The sequence below is a fragment of the Scyliorhinus canicula genome, chromosome 2, assembly GCF_902713615.1.
Source record: "Scyliorhinus canicula chromosome 2, sScyCan1.1, whole genome shotgun sequence".
Lineage (NCBI taxonomy): Eukaryota > Metazoa > Chordata > Chondrichthyes > Carcharhiniformes > Scyliorhinidae > Scyliorhinus > Scyliorhinus canicula.
In genome coordinates this window covers 233,632,779-233,651,036 of record NC_052147.1, presented here as the reverse complement: position 1 = coordinate 233,651,036, position 18,258 = coordinate 233,632,779, and the positions used below count along the sequence as shown (strand labels likewise).

The 18,258-nt window shown below is 47.1% G+C and overlaps 1 protein-coding gene across 3 annotated transcripts in view; it reads left to right on the top strand.

The window, feature by feature from the left end:
- Positions 1-18,258, top strand: part of lmln (leishmanolysin-like (metallopeptidase M8 family)) — a 145,674-nt gene that overhangs the window by 10,217 nt on the left and 117,199 nt on the right. For 2 of the 3 annotated variants that reach the window (XM_038789793.1, XM_038789795.1), the window contains exons 2-3: positions 10,634-10,731; positions 10,843-10,873. In XM_038789793.1, coding sequence (XP_038645721.1) covers positions 10,634-10,731; positions 10,843-10,873 — 129 coding nt within the window. The remainder of the gene's footprint in view (positions 1-10,633; positions 10,732-10,842; positions 10,874-18,258) is intronic. The other variant, XM_038789794.1, reaches the window with a different exon arrangement.

The following is an 18,258-nucleotide window of genomic DNA, read 5'->3' as shown; positions in this document are numbered from 1 at the left end:
CCTGCACTGTCTGCCTGCCCCTTCTGGTGGTCACCCATGTCTCTACCTGCACCTTGGATGTGACCACATCTATATAACTGCTATCTATGACACTTTCTGCCACCTGCATGCTCCTATGTGCATCCAACTGCTGCTCCAACTGAACCATGCGGTCTGTGAGGAGCCCCAGTTGGGTGCACTTTCTGCAGATGTAGCCATCCGGGACGCTGGAATCCTCCTAGACCTGCCACATCTCCCAGTCAGAGCATTGAACCCCTCTAATTGACATTGCGTTAACGAATAAATACATTAAATTAAAAAATAGTTAAAAAAAATGTTACTGTTAACTATATGTTTCCTAGCACTAGATTTCTACTATAAATGTAAATGTTAAATACAGTACTCTCCGATCTCTGGCTTAGATACCCCTCTAAATTATGATTAGGTAATTAATTAATTAATTATGTTTAATTTGTTTAACAATGTTTAATTTTTAAATTTAGTGCAGCCAATCAGGTCACAGCTTTCATGTGATGTCACTTTTCAGCCCCCCCCCCCCCCCCCCCCCCCCCCCCCAAGTCGGATCACTCAGAAAATAGCAGAATATCTGTCACTTACCTGTTCTCAAGGTGCTCCCCGGCTCTCTCACTCTCTCTCCCACTTCCGGAAATGAAGGCCGCTGGAACCTGGGGGTAAGATCTTATGTCACCTATCTTCCCAGGGTGCTCACTGGTTTTCTCCCTGCTTCCCAGAATGCACTCTGGATCTCTCCCTGCAGATTACCAGTTATAAAGCCAAACGAAGAAAACAGAACAAAAAGAGAAACAGCACCTCCTCTCACTCCGCGCCGATTTACCACACTGCCCCAAATTACCAAGTTCCAATTCCCACTCTGGCTGTGTATCACTCAGGATGTGCCTCCTTCACGTGTGCAGAATAAAAAATGTTTATTCTATGAATCCAGATAACATTTTATAAACACACAGTAAACATCTTATCAACTACCAACACTGATAATCCCCACAGATACGATACTCTATAGGTAACCCTTAATAACTTTCCTAACAACATCCATAAGTCAAAAACCCTTTTCAACAAAGACAGTAGGTTTGCATTCCTTACAGAAACAGGTATTACTTTGAAATCATCAAGTGATCTGGAGGCATTCTTTAGTAGGCACAGAGAGAGACCTAATCACCTCCTTGGTTTGAATGCAGCTCCCCAACTGAAAATGAAACTAAAACCTAGAGCCAAAAAACAGCTTCCAGCTCAAACTTAAAGTAAAAAGCCAGAAACACAGCTCAGTTGCACCCACACAATGACATCACTGCAGCTATTTGATAAACACACTTTGCTTAAAGGGACCCTCACATGACATAATCAAGAACTATAAAAACTGAACCTCAACAAGAACAGAAAAAATGAGAACAAACATAAAACCCCAACAACGTAACAATACAACATGCTCATCGACAGAGCCGTAAACCCAATTACAATGCCCAACTTGTGTCTTGTAACAAAAGAACACACCTCTCCCGGCACGTCGAAGAAATAGTCTTTTCTCTCAAAACTTACTCTGAGATGAGCTGGGTAGTCCAACCGAAACCAAACTCCACTCTTATACAGGGCGGCCTTGACTCCATTGAACGGGGCCCTTTTCTTTGCTAACTCCGCACCCATATCATGAAAGAACCTGATGGAGTGGCCTTCCCACTTAAGGTCGCAGTGTTCCTTTGCCCATCACAAAACCCTCTCCTTTTCCTTGAAGCTGTGGAACCTCACTATCACACGGTGGATCTTAAGAATGAGGCCTCGGGCGAAGTATGCGATGGGCTCAGTCCAATGTAGGCAGGGATGTGAATCCACCCTCACACACCATTTTGCAGAACATGCCCGAGAGGTATTCAGTGGCGTAGGGCTCTCAACCCTTCTGGCAATTCTACAATACGGATATTTTTCCTCCTGGACCTGTTTTCTAGGTCATTCATCTTGGCTCTCCGCAATCTATTAGTTTTGGCCACCAAAGACAGTTCAGATTCCAGTACGGCAGTCCAATTACTGTGCTCAGATAAGGCCACCTCCATATTTTTGACCATGGCTCCCTGGCCTTCAATGGTCTGATTAGGTCCTGCAGTTTCCTCAGAATTAGATATTCTGAATTCTCCCTCAGTGTACCCGAACACGCGCCGGAGTGTGGCGACTCAGGGATTTTCACAGTAACTTAATTGCAGTGTTAATGAAAGCCTACTTGTGACACAAATAACAATTATTATTATTTTTATTAGTTTTCCCCAGAGCTGCTCGAATGGTGGCGAAGGCCTCTTCAACTGATTTTTTGAGGTCTCCCGACATAATTCGTCGGTGCTTTTCAAATTATTTTGCCAAGGTGTAGTAAACCACGGGAGGCAGGAGTTCCGTCACCACACCAATATTTATTTACAATAACGATATTACAGGAGCAGCTACAAACAGTGCTGCTAGCAGTCCAGTCAACTTAAGACTGCTCACAAAGCCTACACAGGTGATTATATGGGCCCCCTCAATGAGCTATCATTGAGGGAGCTCATACTCCAATTGGCCAACCAATAAAGCCAATTGGAGTTCATTACACCCCCTCCCCCACCCCCCACCCAAGGTCAGAGGAATTCCTGCCAGCTGGCATTCCTCTGAGCTTCTTCCTGCTCCTCATGTCTGGGTCTGTCACCTCTGTGTCGTCCGCCGGGTCGTTCTCCGAAGTGGGCGGGGTGTACCTTATAGGTGCCCGTCTTTTCCTTGACGACCTCCTTGGAAGTTGTTCTTCCTCCTCCTCGGGGAGAGGTGTCGCGGCGGCCTCGTCGAGTGTGTCCATCTCTGACTCTGATGACTGGATGACAGGGTCTGGAGAAATTGCTCGGGGCTGGGGTGTGGGTATCCTTTCCGTCTGGGCTATCCCATCCCCGTCGCCACTGTAGTAAACCACGGGAGGCAGGAGTTCCGTCACCACACCAATATTTATTTACAATAACGATATTACAGGAGCAGCTACAAACAGTGCTGCTAGCAGTCCAGTCAACTTCAGACTGCTCACAAAGCCTACACAGGTGATTATATGGGCCCCCTCAATGAGCTATCATTGAGGGAGCTCATACTCCAATTGGCCAACCAATAAAGCCAATTGGAGTTCATTACACAAGGTATTCTAAAGAATCTCTGCCATTAGTGTAGTGGACGGAGAACCAGAAACGCGACTCTGCCATTTTACTAGCCGTTGAGATTCGAGAGTTTCTGCTCCCAGTTTCCTTTTCCCTGACTTTTTTGGGCATTTCAGTCATAAAAGACGTCTATTCTGATAACTATATGGGTTTCCGAGGGCAAGAAAAGGGGCAAAAGGCACAGTACTCCAGCAGGAGCCATCTCGTGTGCGTCCCCCCCCACATTGGACCACTGGAAGCCAATGATAGAGTAGATATAACGGGGGGCTTTAAGTATCCATATATAGACTGGGGCAGACAGTGACCTAGTGGTAATGGCACTGGACTAATAATCCAGAGGTCCAGGCTATTGCTCTGGGGTTACTGGTGACAGCTGATGGAATTTAAAAATTCAATTAGTAACTCTGGAATTAAGAACTAGTCTCAGTAATGGTGACCATGAAACCATTGACGATGTTGTGATAACCCATCTGGTCCACTAATGTCATTTAGGAAAGGAAATCTGCCATCCTTACCTGGTTTGGCCTGCATGTGACTCCAGACCCATAGCAATGTGATTGCCTCTTAACTGCCTCTGAAATGGCCCAGCAAAACACTCAGTTCAAGGGCAGTTAGGAATAGGCAGCAAATGCTGTCCTTGCAAATGCTGCCCACATCCATGAAAAAGTAGTTATGGAGCGAACACTAAGAAAAATATAAGAGAGCGAGAACATAAGAAATATGAGCAAGAGTAGACCATTTGACCCGTTGAGCCATTCAGCAACATCATGGATGATCTGATTATGGCCTTAACTCCACCAACTTCACTCACCATACTCCTGCCCCCTTGTCAGTCAAATACCTGATCAAACATCTGTCCAACTCGGCCTTGGATATATTCAGTAACCCATCCTCTACTGCTGTCTCTCTGCAAGAGAATTCCAAGGATTAACAACTCTCTGAGAAACAAAATTCCTCCTCACCTCCATTCCAATGGGACACCTCTTATTTTGCAACTTTGTTGTCTAGTTCTAGATTCTTCCAAAAGGGGAAATATTTTCTGCTGAGTTTATCCAGAATTTTCAGTTTTTATTTCAGATTTCCGGCATTTGCATTGTTTTGATTTTATTTCATTACTACAGTTGGTGCTTGGTGGCCTTGGTCTGTTTTTCCCCGATATATTTTAGATTGCAGCAGGCACAGTAATTTAGCATTGAGAAATTGGAAAAATTCATCTCCCTATATATTTGCATTTAAAGTTTTTTTTATTTTACAGTAATAACTTTGTTACAATTATAGATATTACTGAAGGACAGTAACTCATTTAATTAGCCAGAAATAAAACATATGTTATATTGGAAGCAAGATGTGCAGGACTGATATGCCCAACTGATAAGTGTCTAGGGCTGTTTTGGAGAGCCCGAGCGAAACTAAGGAGGTGGGTGGGAGGATTTGGAAATACTCTGGAACCACAAATCCTTATGAATAGTTGTCAGCTCCCTGACTCTGGTTCAGGAAATGCTTTCCCTGGACCAGGCTCAAGTTAATGCTCAAAATATTTGTTGAGTGGATTTGGCTTCCGGCGGGGGGAGGGAGCGGTCCTGGAGGAGATCCTGCTAGGGATCACAGTTTTGTTCTATTCCTTGTTGGGAACTTGCGCACAAACAACACAAATTTTTCTGTCCCCCCCCCCCCCCCCCCACGCGCACACACAGCAAGAGGGTGTGTAAGAGGTGTCAAGCTAGACACCAAAGGAAGGAAAAAGAGACACTTTAAAGTTGGAGACATGGGCTCTCGGGAGCGGATCGATGGCACAAAAGGTGGCTCCCGTCCCGTGCCGTCTGGAAACTCTTTCTTCGACCCTCTTGACCTGGTGAAGGGGAAGGCAACCAAACCAAACCAGACAAAGAAACTCTGAGGCAGACCAGACCTGCCGAGTTAGAACAGCGGGGGAAGGGAGAGCAGTTTCTGGGTGAGGAACAGCGTGGAGAGGGACAGACCCAGCGAGTTAGAACAGTGGGGGAAGGGAGAACAGCCTCAGAGTGAGAAACAGCGTGGGCCTAAAAAGCCCACCAAAACCCAGCCAAAGGTGAAAAGCACACATGAGGATTATGGCTGTAAAAAATAACAAATCGAAGGGACATCGAGTTGCAAGGAGCAGCAGCAGCGAGGGAAAAGCACAGGAGTGGTGGGCACTCAGCCAGGCGACCCCACGAGATGGGACGGAGGTTCAGGCGAACCTGGAAGGGGAAAAGCTGGCGGTCCAAACAGCGGAGCAGGAACAGGACGTGGCCAGCATCATCCCCCACCGCATGGGGTGGGGGTGGGGGGGAAAGTGGATGTCGTGTTTTTCACCCTGGGGTAACACGGACGGCAACTGGCTGCAGTTGTACTGGCATGTAGACACCAAACTTTGACGTTAGTTCAATACGTTTTATTGAACTTCTGGAGCAGTGCACACAGCTTGCTCTGGGTTGATACTCTACTAATCTAAGCGTGCTAACTAACTAACTAGACCAGACTAACTCTGAGCCACGTGTGGAAGGTGCTAACTGATATATACACCCTGCCTGTCACTACAGCTGTCACCAGTGGAAAAAGGCAGAGTGCTGATGCCTCGTGTGTTTTATCGTGGGAAACCTCCCTCTAGTGTTCTGTCTGGTGATTGATTGTGTTCTGTCCTGTGTGTTGATTGGCTGAACTGGGTGTCTGTCACTGCCTGTATCTCATTATGTGCATGAGTGCATATCATGACAGTGGAGAAGCGTGCTAAAAAGGGAGCTAAACACCATAAAGGAGGTGATTAGGACGGAGCTCCACATGATGATGAAGGAGGTGCTGTCAGAGACAACAGACAAAATTCAGTGGACCATCGAAGGCCTGGGAAGGACGGTGGAGGTACAGGAGAAAACGATCCTGGCATTGGAGAAGGCCGACTGATTATGGGGGGGGCGACTTTAACTGCGTGCAGGACCCACTGACCGACCGATCAATCCGCAGAGCAGGGAAAAAGACTGGCCTGGCTGGGGAACTAGGAGCTTTCATGGAGCAGATGGGGGAAGTGGACCCGTGGAGGTTCCTACACCCTGGAGAAAAGGAATTCTCATACTTTTCACAAGTGCACAAGGTGTACACCCATATCGACTTCTTTGCAGTGGGGAAATCGGTGCTTCCAGGGATCGCGAGAACAGAATACTCCGCAATTGTTATCTCCGACCATTCTCCACACAACATGGATGTGAGGTTGGAGACAGACCTTGCCCAGCGCCACACGTGGCGGCTGGACACGGACCTCCTGGCTGACAAGGCCTTCTGCAAAAAAACATCGCGGGCCATAGGCGACTAGATTAGTAACAACCAAAATGGGGAGGTCTCACTCGCCACGCTCTGGGAGGCACTGAAGGCCGTGATTAGAGGAGACATCATAGCCTACAAGGCAAACAGACATAGGGAAGGGAGGGTGGCCAGGCAATGACTGGTGGACTCCATTGTGGAAGTCACAGAAGATATTCCGAGGCCCCGACCGTATAGCTGCTGGCGGTGAGGAAAAAGCTGCAAATGGATCCACTGGGAAAGCAGTGGACCAACTCCACCAGACCTTCTATGAACACGGAGACAAAACTGGCCGCCTATTGGCTCACCAGCTGAGAAAACAGGCAGCCACGAGGGAAATAGCGCAGGTAAAGGATAGCAGAAGTAGACTGGTAACAGAACCAAAGGAGGTCAACCGGGCATACTACCGGGCTATGTACACCTCCGAGCCCCCCAATGGGAATGTGGGAATGAAACAGTTCCTAGATGGACTGGAACTACCAGCCATGGGGGAGGACAGACAGGGGCAGCTGGAAGCACGAATAGACCTGGGAGAAATCATGGAGAGCATCAGCTCCACACAGACGGGGAAGGCATCGGGACCCGACAGGTTCCCGGCAGACGTTGACATAAAATCTGCCTCAGTCCTGGCCCCACACCTAAGGGACATGTTCGCGGACTCACTGGCAAGGAGCACCCTGCCCCCCCACACTAGCGCAGGCCACAATTTTACTGATACCCAAAAAAGATAATGACCTGACGGAATGTAGACCATACAGACCCATTTCACTGCTGAATGCAGACGTGAAAATACTCGCAAAGGTCCTGGCCAAAAGGCTGGAAGGCTGTGTACCAGAGATGGTCGCAGAGGACCAAACGAGCTTGTCATGGGAAGGCAGCTCACAACGAACATTAGGCGGCTGCTGGACGTAATAATGACCCCTCCCAGGGAGAGAACACCAAAAGTGATCGTCTCCCTGGACGCCGAAACGACCTTCGACAGAGTCGAATGGAACTACCGCCTCGAGGTACTGGAACGGTTTGGGCTAGGAGTGGGGTTCACCACCTGGGTGAGGCTCCTCTACAACGCTCCCAAAGTGAGTGTCCGAATTAACACCACCAGCTCTGAATACTTCCAGCTACAGAGAGGAACAAGACAGGGCTTCCCCCTGTCCCCACTATTGTTTGCGCTAGCGATCGAACCCCTGGCGATAGTCCTGCGGGACGCGAAAAGCTGGAAGGAACCCGGAAAGGCGACAGAGGGCAGAGAGTTTCACTCTATGCAGATGACCTGCTCCTCTATGTCTCGAAGCCACAGGAGGGACTGAAGGCAATACTGCAAATCCTGAAGGAGTTTGGAACCTTTTCGGGCTATAAACTTACCCTGGGCAAAAGGGAGGCATTCCCAGTGAACCCAAATGGGGGAGGGGTAGAACTGGAGGGGCTCCCATTTAAAACGGCCCAGAATAGATTCCGTTACCTGGGGATCCAGATCCACAAGTGGAAACTGACCAGCCTGGTGGAGGAAGTAAGAAAAGCCCTTCAAAGTTGGGGCTCACTCCCACTCTCCCTGGCAGGGAGAGTGCAGACGATCAAGCTGAACGTACTGCTAAGGTTCCTCTTGCTGTTTAGATCCATCCTGATCTTCATCTCCAAGGCCTTTTTCCAAAATGTAGACAGTCTAATCAGGGGGTTTGTGTGTGTGTGTATGGGGGGGCATAAGAACCCGAGAATTCCCAAACCGACACTGTAAAGAAGGAAAATCAAAGGGGGCCTGGCTCTACCGAACCTACAGTACTGCCATTGGGCAGCAACATCAGAAAGAGTGAGGGGATGGGTACAAGAACCCAGCGCAGACTGGGTACAAACGGAGGCGGCCTCCTGTAATGGAACGACCCTCCGGGCCCTGGCTGCAGCAGCACTCTTATCCCCCTCAACAAGGTACACAACGAGCCCAGTGGTAGCGGCCATGTTGAGAACGTGGACCCAGCTGAGACAACACTTCGGAATAACTAAAATGTCCCCCATGGCCCCCATCTGCAGCAATCACAGATTTCCCCCAGCCATGCTAGGTACCACCTTCAAAAGATGGAGGCGGGACAGGGGCACACTGACGGTCGAGGACTTCTACGTAGGGGCACAGACTGGCGACACTGGACGGACTGACAAGGAAGTGGAAACTAGCAAAAGGGCAGTAAATGAGACATCTCCAAATAAAACATTAACTCCGCAAAGAGACAGTAGGGAACCCCGGGGCCCCAGAAACCACACCACTAGAGGACCTGATAGGCTACGTGGGAAAATATACAGACAGGTACTGGACAGAGCCCGAACACCACTGGACGAGACGAGACAAAAATGTGAGGACGAATTGAGGACAGAGGTAGGATGGGGATTCTGGAGCGAAGCACTGAGCAGGGTGAGCTCTACCTCCTGCGCAAGGCTAAGCCTAATGCAGCTCAAACTGGTGCACAGAGCGCACCTGACCAGAACCCGAATGAGCAGGTTCATCCCAGTGGTGGAGGATAAATGTGAATGGTGCCAGAGGGCCCGGCAAATCACACCCACATGTTTTGGGCTTGTCCCAAATTTGCTGGGTTCTGGACAGCCTTCGAGACAATGTCCAAGGTTGTGGGGGTGAGGGTGAACCCATCCCCGATGGTGGCAATCTTCGGGATACTGGAGCAGCCAGGACTACACATAGGGAAAGGGGCTTACGCCCTTGCTTTCGCTTCCCTGATTGCACGCCGGAGAGTTACAAGTTACAGAGGGACATAGATAACCTGCAGAGCTGGGCTGAGAGATGGCAAATGGAGTTTAATGCAGAAAAGTGTGAGGTGATTCATTTTGGAAGGAATAACAGGAAGACAGAGTACTGGGCTAATTGTAAGATTCTTGGTAGTGTGGATGAGCAGAGAGATCTTGGTGTCCATGTACAGAGATCCCTGAAAGTTGCCAGCCAGGTTGAGAGGGTTGTTAAGAAGGCATATGGTGTGTTAGCTTTTATTGGTAGAGGGATTGAGTTTTGGAGCCATGAGATCATGTTACAGCTGTACAAAACTCTGGTGTGGCATTTGGAGTATTGCGTGCAATTCTGGTTGCCTCATTATAGGAAGGATGTGGAAGCATTGGAAAGGGTGCAGAGGAGATTTACCAGAATGTTGAAAGATCTTATGAGGGAAGGCTGAGGGACTTGAGGCTGTTTTCGTTAGCGAGAAGAAGGTTAAGAGGTGACTTAATTGAGGCATACAAGATGATCAGAGGATTAGATAGGGTGGATAGTGAGAGCCTTTTTCCTCGGATGGTGATGTCTAGCAACGAGGAGTGGGGAGGAACTGTAGACCGATCCAGGGGGCGGTGAAATGTATATAGGGTTAATTAAACAAAAGACAAAATAAACCTCTCTGGATAATAGAGTACATTAGCGCGTGTAAGAAAAATGTGATGTGTATGTGTATATATAATTGTTTATAAATATGAGACATGCCAAGAAAAAGATTTTAAAAAAAAATATCTAAGGCTGGATTCTCCAATCGCTGACGCCAAAATCGCATTTGGCGATTGGCCTGAAAATCCATGTTTATGCCGGAATCGGGGGCGCCGCCGTTTATGCAATGCTCTGCCCCCTCAAAAACAGTGTACCCAGGGAGTACGTCGCACGCCGTATGGATGGCCACAGAGCGTCACCTGTGGCTCTCCCCTGATGCTTTGTCTCCGATGGGCCAAGTTCCCGATGGCATCGCTCGAGTGTGCTCACACAGTTCGGGGACCTCGCGTGGCTGCTGCGGACTGTGGCCAGCACCACCACAGTCGGTGGGGTAGGGAGGGGGGAGCCGTTCCACTGGCGGGGGGTACTTTGGCGGGGACTGATGGGGGATGGTCCGGGGGTGGCGAGGCTGGTTACAGGGGGGCAGTTTTTGGTAGGCCGGGTCCACGTGCTGCCGCCGTCATGCGCATGCGTGACCACGGATCCGGCCAGGTAAAGCCAGGTGCTCCGTGGCTGCTAGCCCCCCACCAGGCGGAGGATCAGTGCGGAGGCGCCGGAACTTTCTGGTCGTAAGACCAGACGGATTCTGCGGACATTGCCGCAGGATCGGAGAATCCAGCTCCTAATCTTTAATTCATTTTGTATGTTGATGTCTTTTCTAACAATGCCATTTTTTTTGTGCCAGGTGATTTACCAAGTTTATTTAGAGCCAAGTCGAATTACCAGGAGGAGTATTGATCAGCATCTAAGAATAAAAATTGTGTATGATTTAAGTATTGAATAGTAAGTATTATGATTTGTTGTATTGAACTTTGTCATGTGATAACAGTTTATTAAATAACATCACAGACTTGAAGTTTTAACATTGATAACGTTTTAAATTTTATATTGCAGTTTACCCATGGATAAAAAATATTTAGTTAAGGTATGTATAAAATCCATCCATTTTACAATATATAACTATAAAAGTATATTTCAGTTGAAAATTGTATCTGAAATTCACTTCTTCGCATTATGTTTCTGAAAATCAAAATTAAATCTGAAAGTGCCTCATTCAAATTTTGCAACCACATTAATGTAGGCTACAGTGATGGAAGAGAATGATTATTACTTAACTTAGGAACATAAAGAAATGCAGCAATAACATTTATTTCTTAATGACCCTTCGTTAGAATCAGATTGTATGAGCACTACAGTCCTCTCTCCATAGATGCCGTGTTCCCAACATTTTCTTTTCTTGAGTAAAATGTGGCATTGTTAAGTATTGATGTCTCAGTAAAGCTGCAGAGTGAGAGGAATTTTGAAACTATTTTTCTGATTGAATGGGGTGATGTTTTTAAGTTATTGCTGAGGCTCATAATTTGTAAATTTAGAAGAAGTGTCTTGATATATGTATGGTGAATGGCATATCAAGTCAACTGGATATGGTCAAATGTGAAGTGATTTGTCGAGCAAAAGGAATGTGTAAGAAAGCAACAACTGGTCTCTTGAAATAAAAATCATTTTAGTCATTAGAGAAATGTTTAAGGTTAAAAATCATTGTCAATATTTGTAAAAACCAACATTAGAGGGGTAACTAGTATAGAGACTATTTGTGAGCTTTTCAATACGAGAGAGATTTTCCTAGTTAAGTTTAAAATTAACCTAATATGAATGTTGGAATAAAGGACATTAGAATTGTCTCATCATATGATAGAATGTAGACAATAGATATAACTGAGAAAATATTGTGAACATTGAAGCAGTATTCTCTTTGTGATGATGCACCCTTACTTTCGTCAAAGGTAGACACTACTGAAATCCAAATTAATTAAAATAATTAATTAGAAGACCGTTCAAGCAAACAAGCTGATAGTAAAGCAGTGTGATCAGAGTGTAGCCAATAACCCTGAAAAACCATATGTGTGCAAACAAATGAGTAGCAAGATACAAGACTAACAAAATTGTGGCAACAGTTGTCAGGACTGGTATCCTACAGAGTAACAACCATTATCAAAAGTGGTTAAAAGTGATGGTGAATGTCCACTTCTTCCCGTTTATTTCCTTAAAAAGTCATTCCTGCTCATCGTTTTGATAGCATTTCTTTTCAGTGGATTACAATGGAATTTGATTAATTCAGTTTATTTAATCTTTTTTGCTTAGTGTCCTGAATGTCTCAAATATTTCTGCTGCATAAGTTTTCATCACAAACTTTGAGGGCAGTTAATGGAAATTTGATTCTTAAAATGGAAACTACAACACTGTTCTCCCTTGGCTTCTTTCTCACTGTCTCTTGGTCTTATGAGGAATAACAGAGAGACTAAGCCAGAGCAGACACTGAGGGAGATTGAGCCAGAACTGGCAGAGAGAAAGACTGAGTCAGAGCCAGAGCAGGCACCAAGATAAAGAGACTGAGCCAGAGTTGGCACTGGAGAGCGAGAGAGAGACACAACACCAGAGCGGGCACTAGTACGATCCCAGACCAGACCCCAACAGTGGCTGAGCCAAAACCCCAATATTTTTGTTTATTTTGTAAGACTGTGCGGATAAAAGGCTTCACTCCAGGAATGATTGCATGAAGAAATAGGCATTTGGTATTTTAAATTAAAACTTTATAATTAATACAGTATTAAACCCTTTAACATCACACCTGAAGATAGCTTACAATTACTCCTTAAACAATACTACTCAGTACAGAAAATATACACGAAGAAATAGGCATTTGGTATTTTAAAACAAACTTTATTGCTAACACAATATTAGTCTTTAACGTCACATCTGAAAATAACTTACAATTACTCCTTAAACACTCCTACTCAGTACAGTAAGTACAATGCACTTAATTGCTATTTCTATTCTCAATTAAACAACAAAAAAGAACAAATATACTGCTTTCGATCCATCCTACATTCCAAAGGCACAGAGTAATATTTGCATTCCAGAATAGATTTGTTTCTCGCTAAAACCCTGCAGACTGTGGCTGGATATCTTCAAAAAGCTTTTTCAACTCTTTGTTTCCGGTTACCTCTTAGCCTCAGACAAGTCTGCATGGCTTTAAATACTATTAATCTTTTTAACTATCCTATTGTGAGAGCAAAATACGTTACTTAGAACATAGAACATAGAACATAGAACGATACAGCGCAGTACAGGCCCTTCGGCCCTCGATGTTGCACTGACATGGAAAAAATCTAAAGGCCATCTAACCTACACTATGCCCTTATCATCCATATGCTTATCCAATAAATGTTTAAATGCCCTCAATGTTGGCGTGTTCACTACTGTTGCAGGTAGGGCATTCCACGGCCTCACCACTCTTTGCGTAAAAAACCCACCTCTGACCTCTGTCCTATATCTATTACCCCTCAATTTAAGGCTATGTCCCCTCGTGCTAGCCACCTCCATCCGCGGGAGAAGGCTCTCGCTGTCCACCCTATCTAACCCTCTGATCATTTTGTATGCCTCTATTAAGTCACCTCTTAACCTTCTTCTCTCTAACGAAAACAACCTCAAGTCCATCAGCCTTTCCTCATAAGATTTTCCCTCCATACCAGGCAACATCCTGGTAAATCTCCTCTGCACCCGTTCCAAAGCTTCCACGTCCTTCCTATAATGAGGCGACCAGAACTGTACGCAATACTCCAAATGCGGCCGTACTAGAGTTTTGTACAACTGCAACATGACCTCATGGCTCCGGAACTCAATCCCTCTACCAATAAAGGCCAACACACCATAGGCCTTCTTCACAACCCTATCAACCTGGGTGGCAACTTTCAGGGATCTATGTACATGGACACCGAGATCCCTCTGCTCATCCACACTACCAAGAATTTTACCATTAGCCAAATATTCCGCATTTCTGTTATTCTTTCCAAAGTGAATCACCTCACACTTCTCCACATTAAACTCCATTTGCCACCTCTCAGCCCAGCTCTGCAGCTTATCTATGTCCCTCTGTAACCTGCAACATCCTTCCGCACTGTCTACAACTCCACCGACTTTAGTGTCGTCTGCAAATTTACTCACCCATCCTTCTGCGCCCTCCTCTAGGTCATTTATAAAAATGACAAACAGCAACGGCCCCAGAACAGATCCTTGTGGTACGCCACTCGTAACTGAACTCCATTCTGAACATTTCCCATCAACTACCACTCTCTGTCTTCTTTCAACTAGCCGATTTCTGATCCACATCTCTAAATCACCCTCAATCCCCAGCCTCCGTATTTTCTGCAATAGACGACCGTGGGGAACCTTATCAAACGCTTTACTGAAATCCATATACACCACATCAACTGCTCTACCCTCGTCTACCTGTTCAGTCACCTTCTCAAAGAACTCGATAAGGTTTGTGAGGCATGACCTACCCTTCACAAAACCATGCTGACTGTCCCTAATCATATTATTCCTATCTAGATGATTATAAATCGTATCTTTTATAATCCTCTCCAAGACTTTACCCACCACAGACGTTAGGCTCACCGGCCTATAGTTACCGGGGTTATCTCTACTCCCCTTCTTGAACAAAGGGACCACATTTGCTATCCTCCAGTCCTCTGGCACTATTCCTGTAGCCAATGATGACCTAAAAATCAAAGCCAAAGGCTCAGCAATCTCTTCCCTGGCTTCCCAGAGAATCCTAGGATAAATCCCATCCGGCCCCGGGGACTTATCTATTTTCACCTTGTCCAGCATTGCCAACACTTCTTCCCTACGCACCTCAATGCCATCTATTCTAATAGCCTGGGTCTCAGCATTCTCCTCCACAATATTATCTTTTTCTTGAGTGAATACTGACGAAAAGCATTCATTTAGTATCTCGCTTATCTCCTCAGCCTCCACACACAACTTCCCACCACTGTCCTTGATTGGCCCTACTCTTACCCTAGTCATTCTTTTATTCCTGACATACCTATAGAAAGCTTTTGGGTTTTCCTTGATCCTACCTGCCAAAGACTTTTCATGTCCCCTCCTTGCTCGTCTCAGCTCTCTCTTTAGATCCTTCCTCGCTTCCTTGTAACTATCAAGCGCCCCAACTGAAACTTCATGCCTCATCTTCACATAGGCCTCCTTCTTCCTCTTAACAAGAGATTCCACCTCTTTGGTAAACCAAGGTTCCCTCGCTCGACCCTTTCCTCCCTGCCTGACTGGTACGTACTTATCAAGAACATGCAATAGCTGTTCCTTGAACAAGCTCCACATATCCAGTGTGCCCAACCCTTGCAGCCTACTTCTCCAACCAACACATCCTAAGTCATGTCTAATGGCATCATAATTGCCCTTCCCCCAGCTATAACTCTTGCCCTGCGGGGTATACTTATCCCTTTCCATCACTAACGTAAAGGTCACCGAATTGTGGTCACTGTTTCCAAAGTGCTCACCTACCTCCAGATCTAACACCTGGCCTGGTTCATTACCCAAAACCAAATCCAATGTGGCCTCGCCTCTTGTTGGCCTGTCAACATATTGTGTCAGGAAACCCTCCTGCACACATTGTACAAAGAATGACCCATCTAATGTACTCGAACTATATCTTTTCCAGTCAATATTTGGAAAGTTAAAGTCTCCCATAACAACTACCCTGTTACTTTCGCTCTTTTCCAGAATCATCTTCGCCATCCTTTCCTCTACATCCCTAGAACTATTAGGTGGCCTATAGAAAACTCCCAACAGGGTGACCTCTCCTTTCCTGTTTCTAACCTCAGCCCATACTACTTCAGAAGAAGAGTCCCCATCTAGCATCCTTTCCGCCACCGTAATACTGTCCTTGACTAGCAGCGCCACACCTCCCCCTCTTTTGCCCCCTTCTCTGAGCTTACTAAAACACCTAAACCCCGGAACCTGCAACAACCACTCCTGTCCCTGCTCTATCCATGTCTCTGAAATGGCCACAACATCGAAGTCCCAGGTACCAACCCATGCTGCCAGTTCCCCTACCTTATTTCGTATACTCCTGGCATTGAAGTAGACACACTTCAAACCACCTACCTGAACACTGGCACCCTCCTGCGAAGTCAAATCTGTGCTCCTGACCTCTATACTCTCAATCTCCCGTACCCCAAAACTACAATCCAGGTTCCCATGCCCCTGCTGAATTAGTTTAAACCCCCCCAAAGAGCACTAACAAATCTCCCCCCCAGGATATTGGTGCCCCTCAGGTTCAGATGTAGACAATCCTGTCTATAGAGGTCCCACCTTCCCCAGAAAGAGCCCCAGTTATCCAGAAATCTGAATCCCTCCCGCCTGCACCATCCCTGTAGCCACGTGTTTAATTGCTCTCTCTCCCTATTCCTCATCTCACTATCACGTGGCACGGGCAACAACCCAGAGATAACAACTCTGTTTGTTCTTGCTCTGAGCTTCCATCCTAGCTCCCTAAAGGCCTGCCTGACATCCTTGTCCCATTTCCTACCTATGTCGTTAGTGCCAATGTGGACTACGACTTGGGGCTGCTCCCCCTCCCCCTTAAGGACCCGGAAAACACGATCCGAGACATCACGTACCCTTGCACCTGGGAGGCAACATATCAAACGTGAGTCTCTCTCGCTCCCACAAAATCTCCTATCTGTGCCCCTGACTATTGAGTCCCCAATTACTAATGTTCTACTCCTTTCCCCCCTTCCCTTCTGAGCAACAGGGACAGACTCCGTGCCAGAGGCCCGTACCCCATGGCTTACCCCTGGTAAGTCGTCCCCCCCACAAGTATCCAAAACGGTATACTTGTTACTCAGGGGAACGACCGCAGGGGGTCCCTGCACTGACTGCTTCTTCCCAGTCCCTCTTACAGTTACCCATCTATCTCCAGTCTTTGGTGTAACTACTTCCCTGAAGCTCCTATCTATGACCCCCTCTGCCTCTCGAATGATCCGAAGTTCATCCAGCTCAAGCTCCAGGTCCCTAACACGGTTTTTGAGGAGCTGGAGTTGGGTGCACTTCCCACAGATGAAATCAGCAGGGACACTGACGGCGTCCCTCACCTCAAACATTCTGCAGGAGGAGCATTGTACTGCCTTCCCTGACATCACCTCTAGATTTAAAAAAAAACAAGAAAAAGAAAAAGAAAGGAAGAGCTTACCTGATATTACCTCAAACCCTGCTCCCGCTGAAAGGTAAGCAAATTTAAAGGCACTCACTCACCTTCACGACAGGCCCCTGCTCCCGCTTCCCAACCACCGTGGGGTGGGGGGGTTGGTTAGAGGAGGAGGTAGGGTGGGAAACACTCACGAACTGTTTCGGGTTTAACTGTCACTTGCCAACAGCCTCTCCACAAACCACCTTCAACTTAGGCTGACCTTGTGGCCTAAAGGGTAGCCAGATTAGAACTCAACTCAAAATTCTTTCTCAAATGTTGAAATACCTTAGCTCCACCCACAATTACATCATCTCCCCAAGCTGAAATCAAATTAATACTCCAGGCTGAAAAAACATGAACTTCCCAGGACTCCCCCTAGTTAAACAACAGTGTATTAGCCTAGTCCCTTGACTCTAGCCAGTTTCACGTCTGGCTTCTAAAAGAGTGGGCACAGAGAGAGAGAGATGGAGCCAGAGTGGGCACATAGAGAGAGACTGAGCCAAAGTGGGCACATAGAGCGAGAGACTGAGCCAGAGTGGGCACATAGAGAGAGAGAGAATGAGCCAGTGAGCACAGGGAGAAGAGTGCCAGAGTGGGCAGAGAGAGAGAGAGAGAGAGAGGCTGAGCCAGAGTGGGCACAGGGAGAGAGAGACTGAGCCAGAGTGGGCACAGAGAGAGGGACTGAGCCAGAGTGGACACAGGGAGAGAGAGAGACTGAGCCAGAGTGGGCACAGGGAGAGAGACTGAGCCAGAGTGGGCACATAGAGAGAGACTGAGCCAGAGTGGGCACATAGAGACTGAGCCAGAGTGGGCACATAGAGACTGAGCCAGAGTGGGCACATAGAGAGAGACTGAGCCAGAGTGGGCACAGTGAGAGAGAGAGACTGAGCCAGAGTAGGCACATAGAGAGAGACTGAGCCAAAGTGGGCACAGGGAGAGAGAGACTGAGCCAGAGTGGGCACAGAGAGAGGGACTGAGCCAGAGTGGGCACAGGGAGAGAGAGAGACTGAGCCAGAGTGGGCACAGGGAGAGAGCGACTGAGCCAGAGTGGCACAGAGAGAGTGACTGAGCCAGAGTGGGCACAGGGAGAGAGAGAGACTGAGCCAGAGTGGGCACAGGGATAGAGACCGAGCCAGAGTGGGCACAGGGAGAGAGAGAGAGACTGAGCCAGAGTGAGCAGTGAGAGAGAGAGACTGAGCCAGAGTGGGCACAGAGAGAGGGACTGAGCCAGAGTGGGCACAGGGAGAGAGAGAGACTGAGCC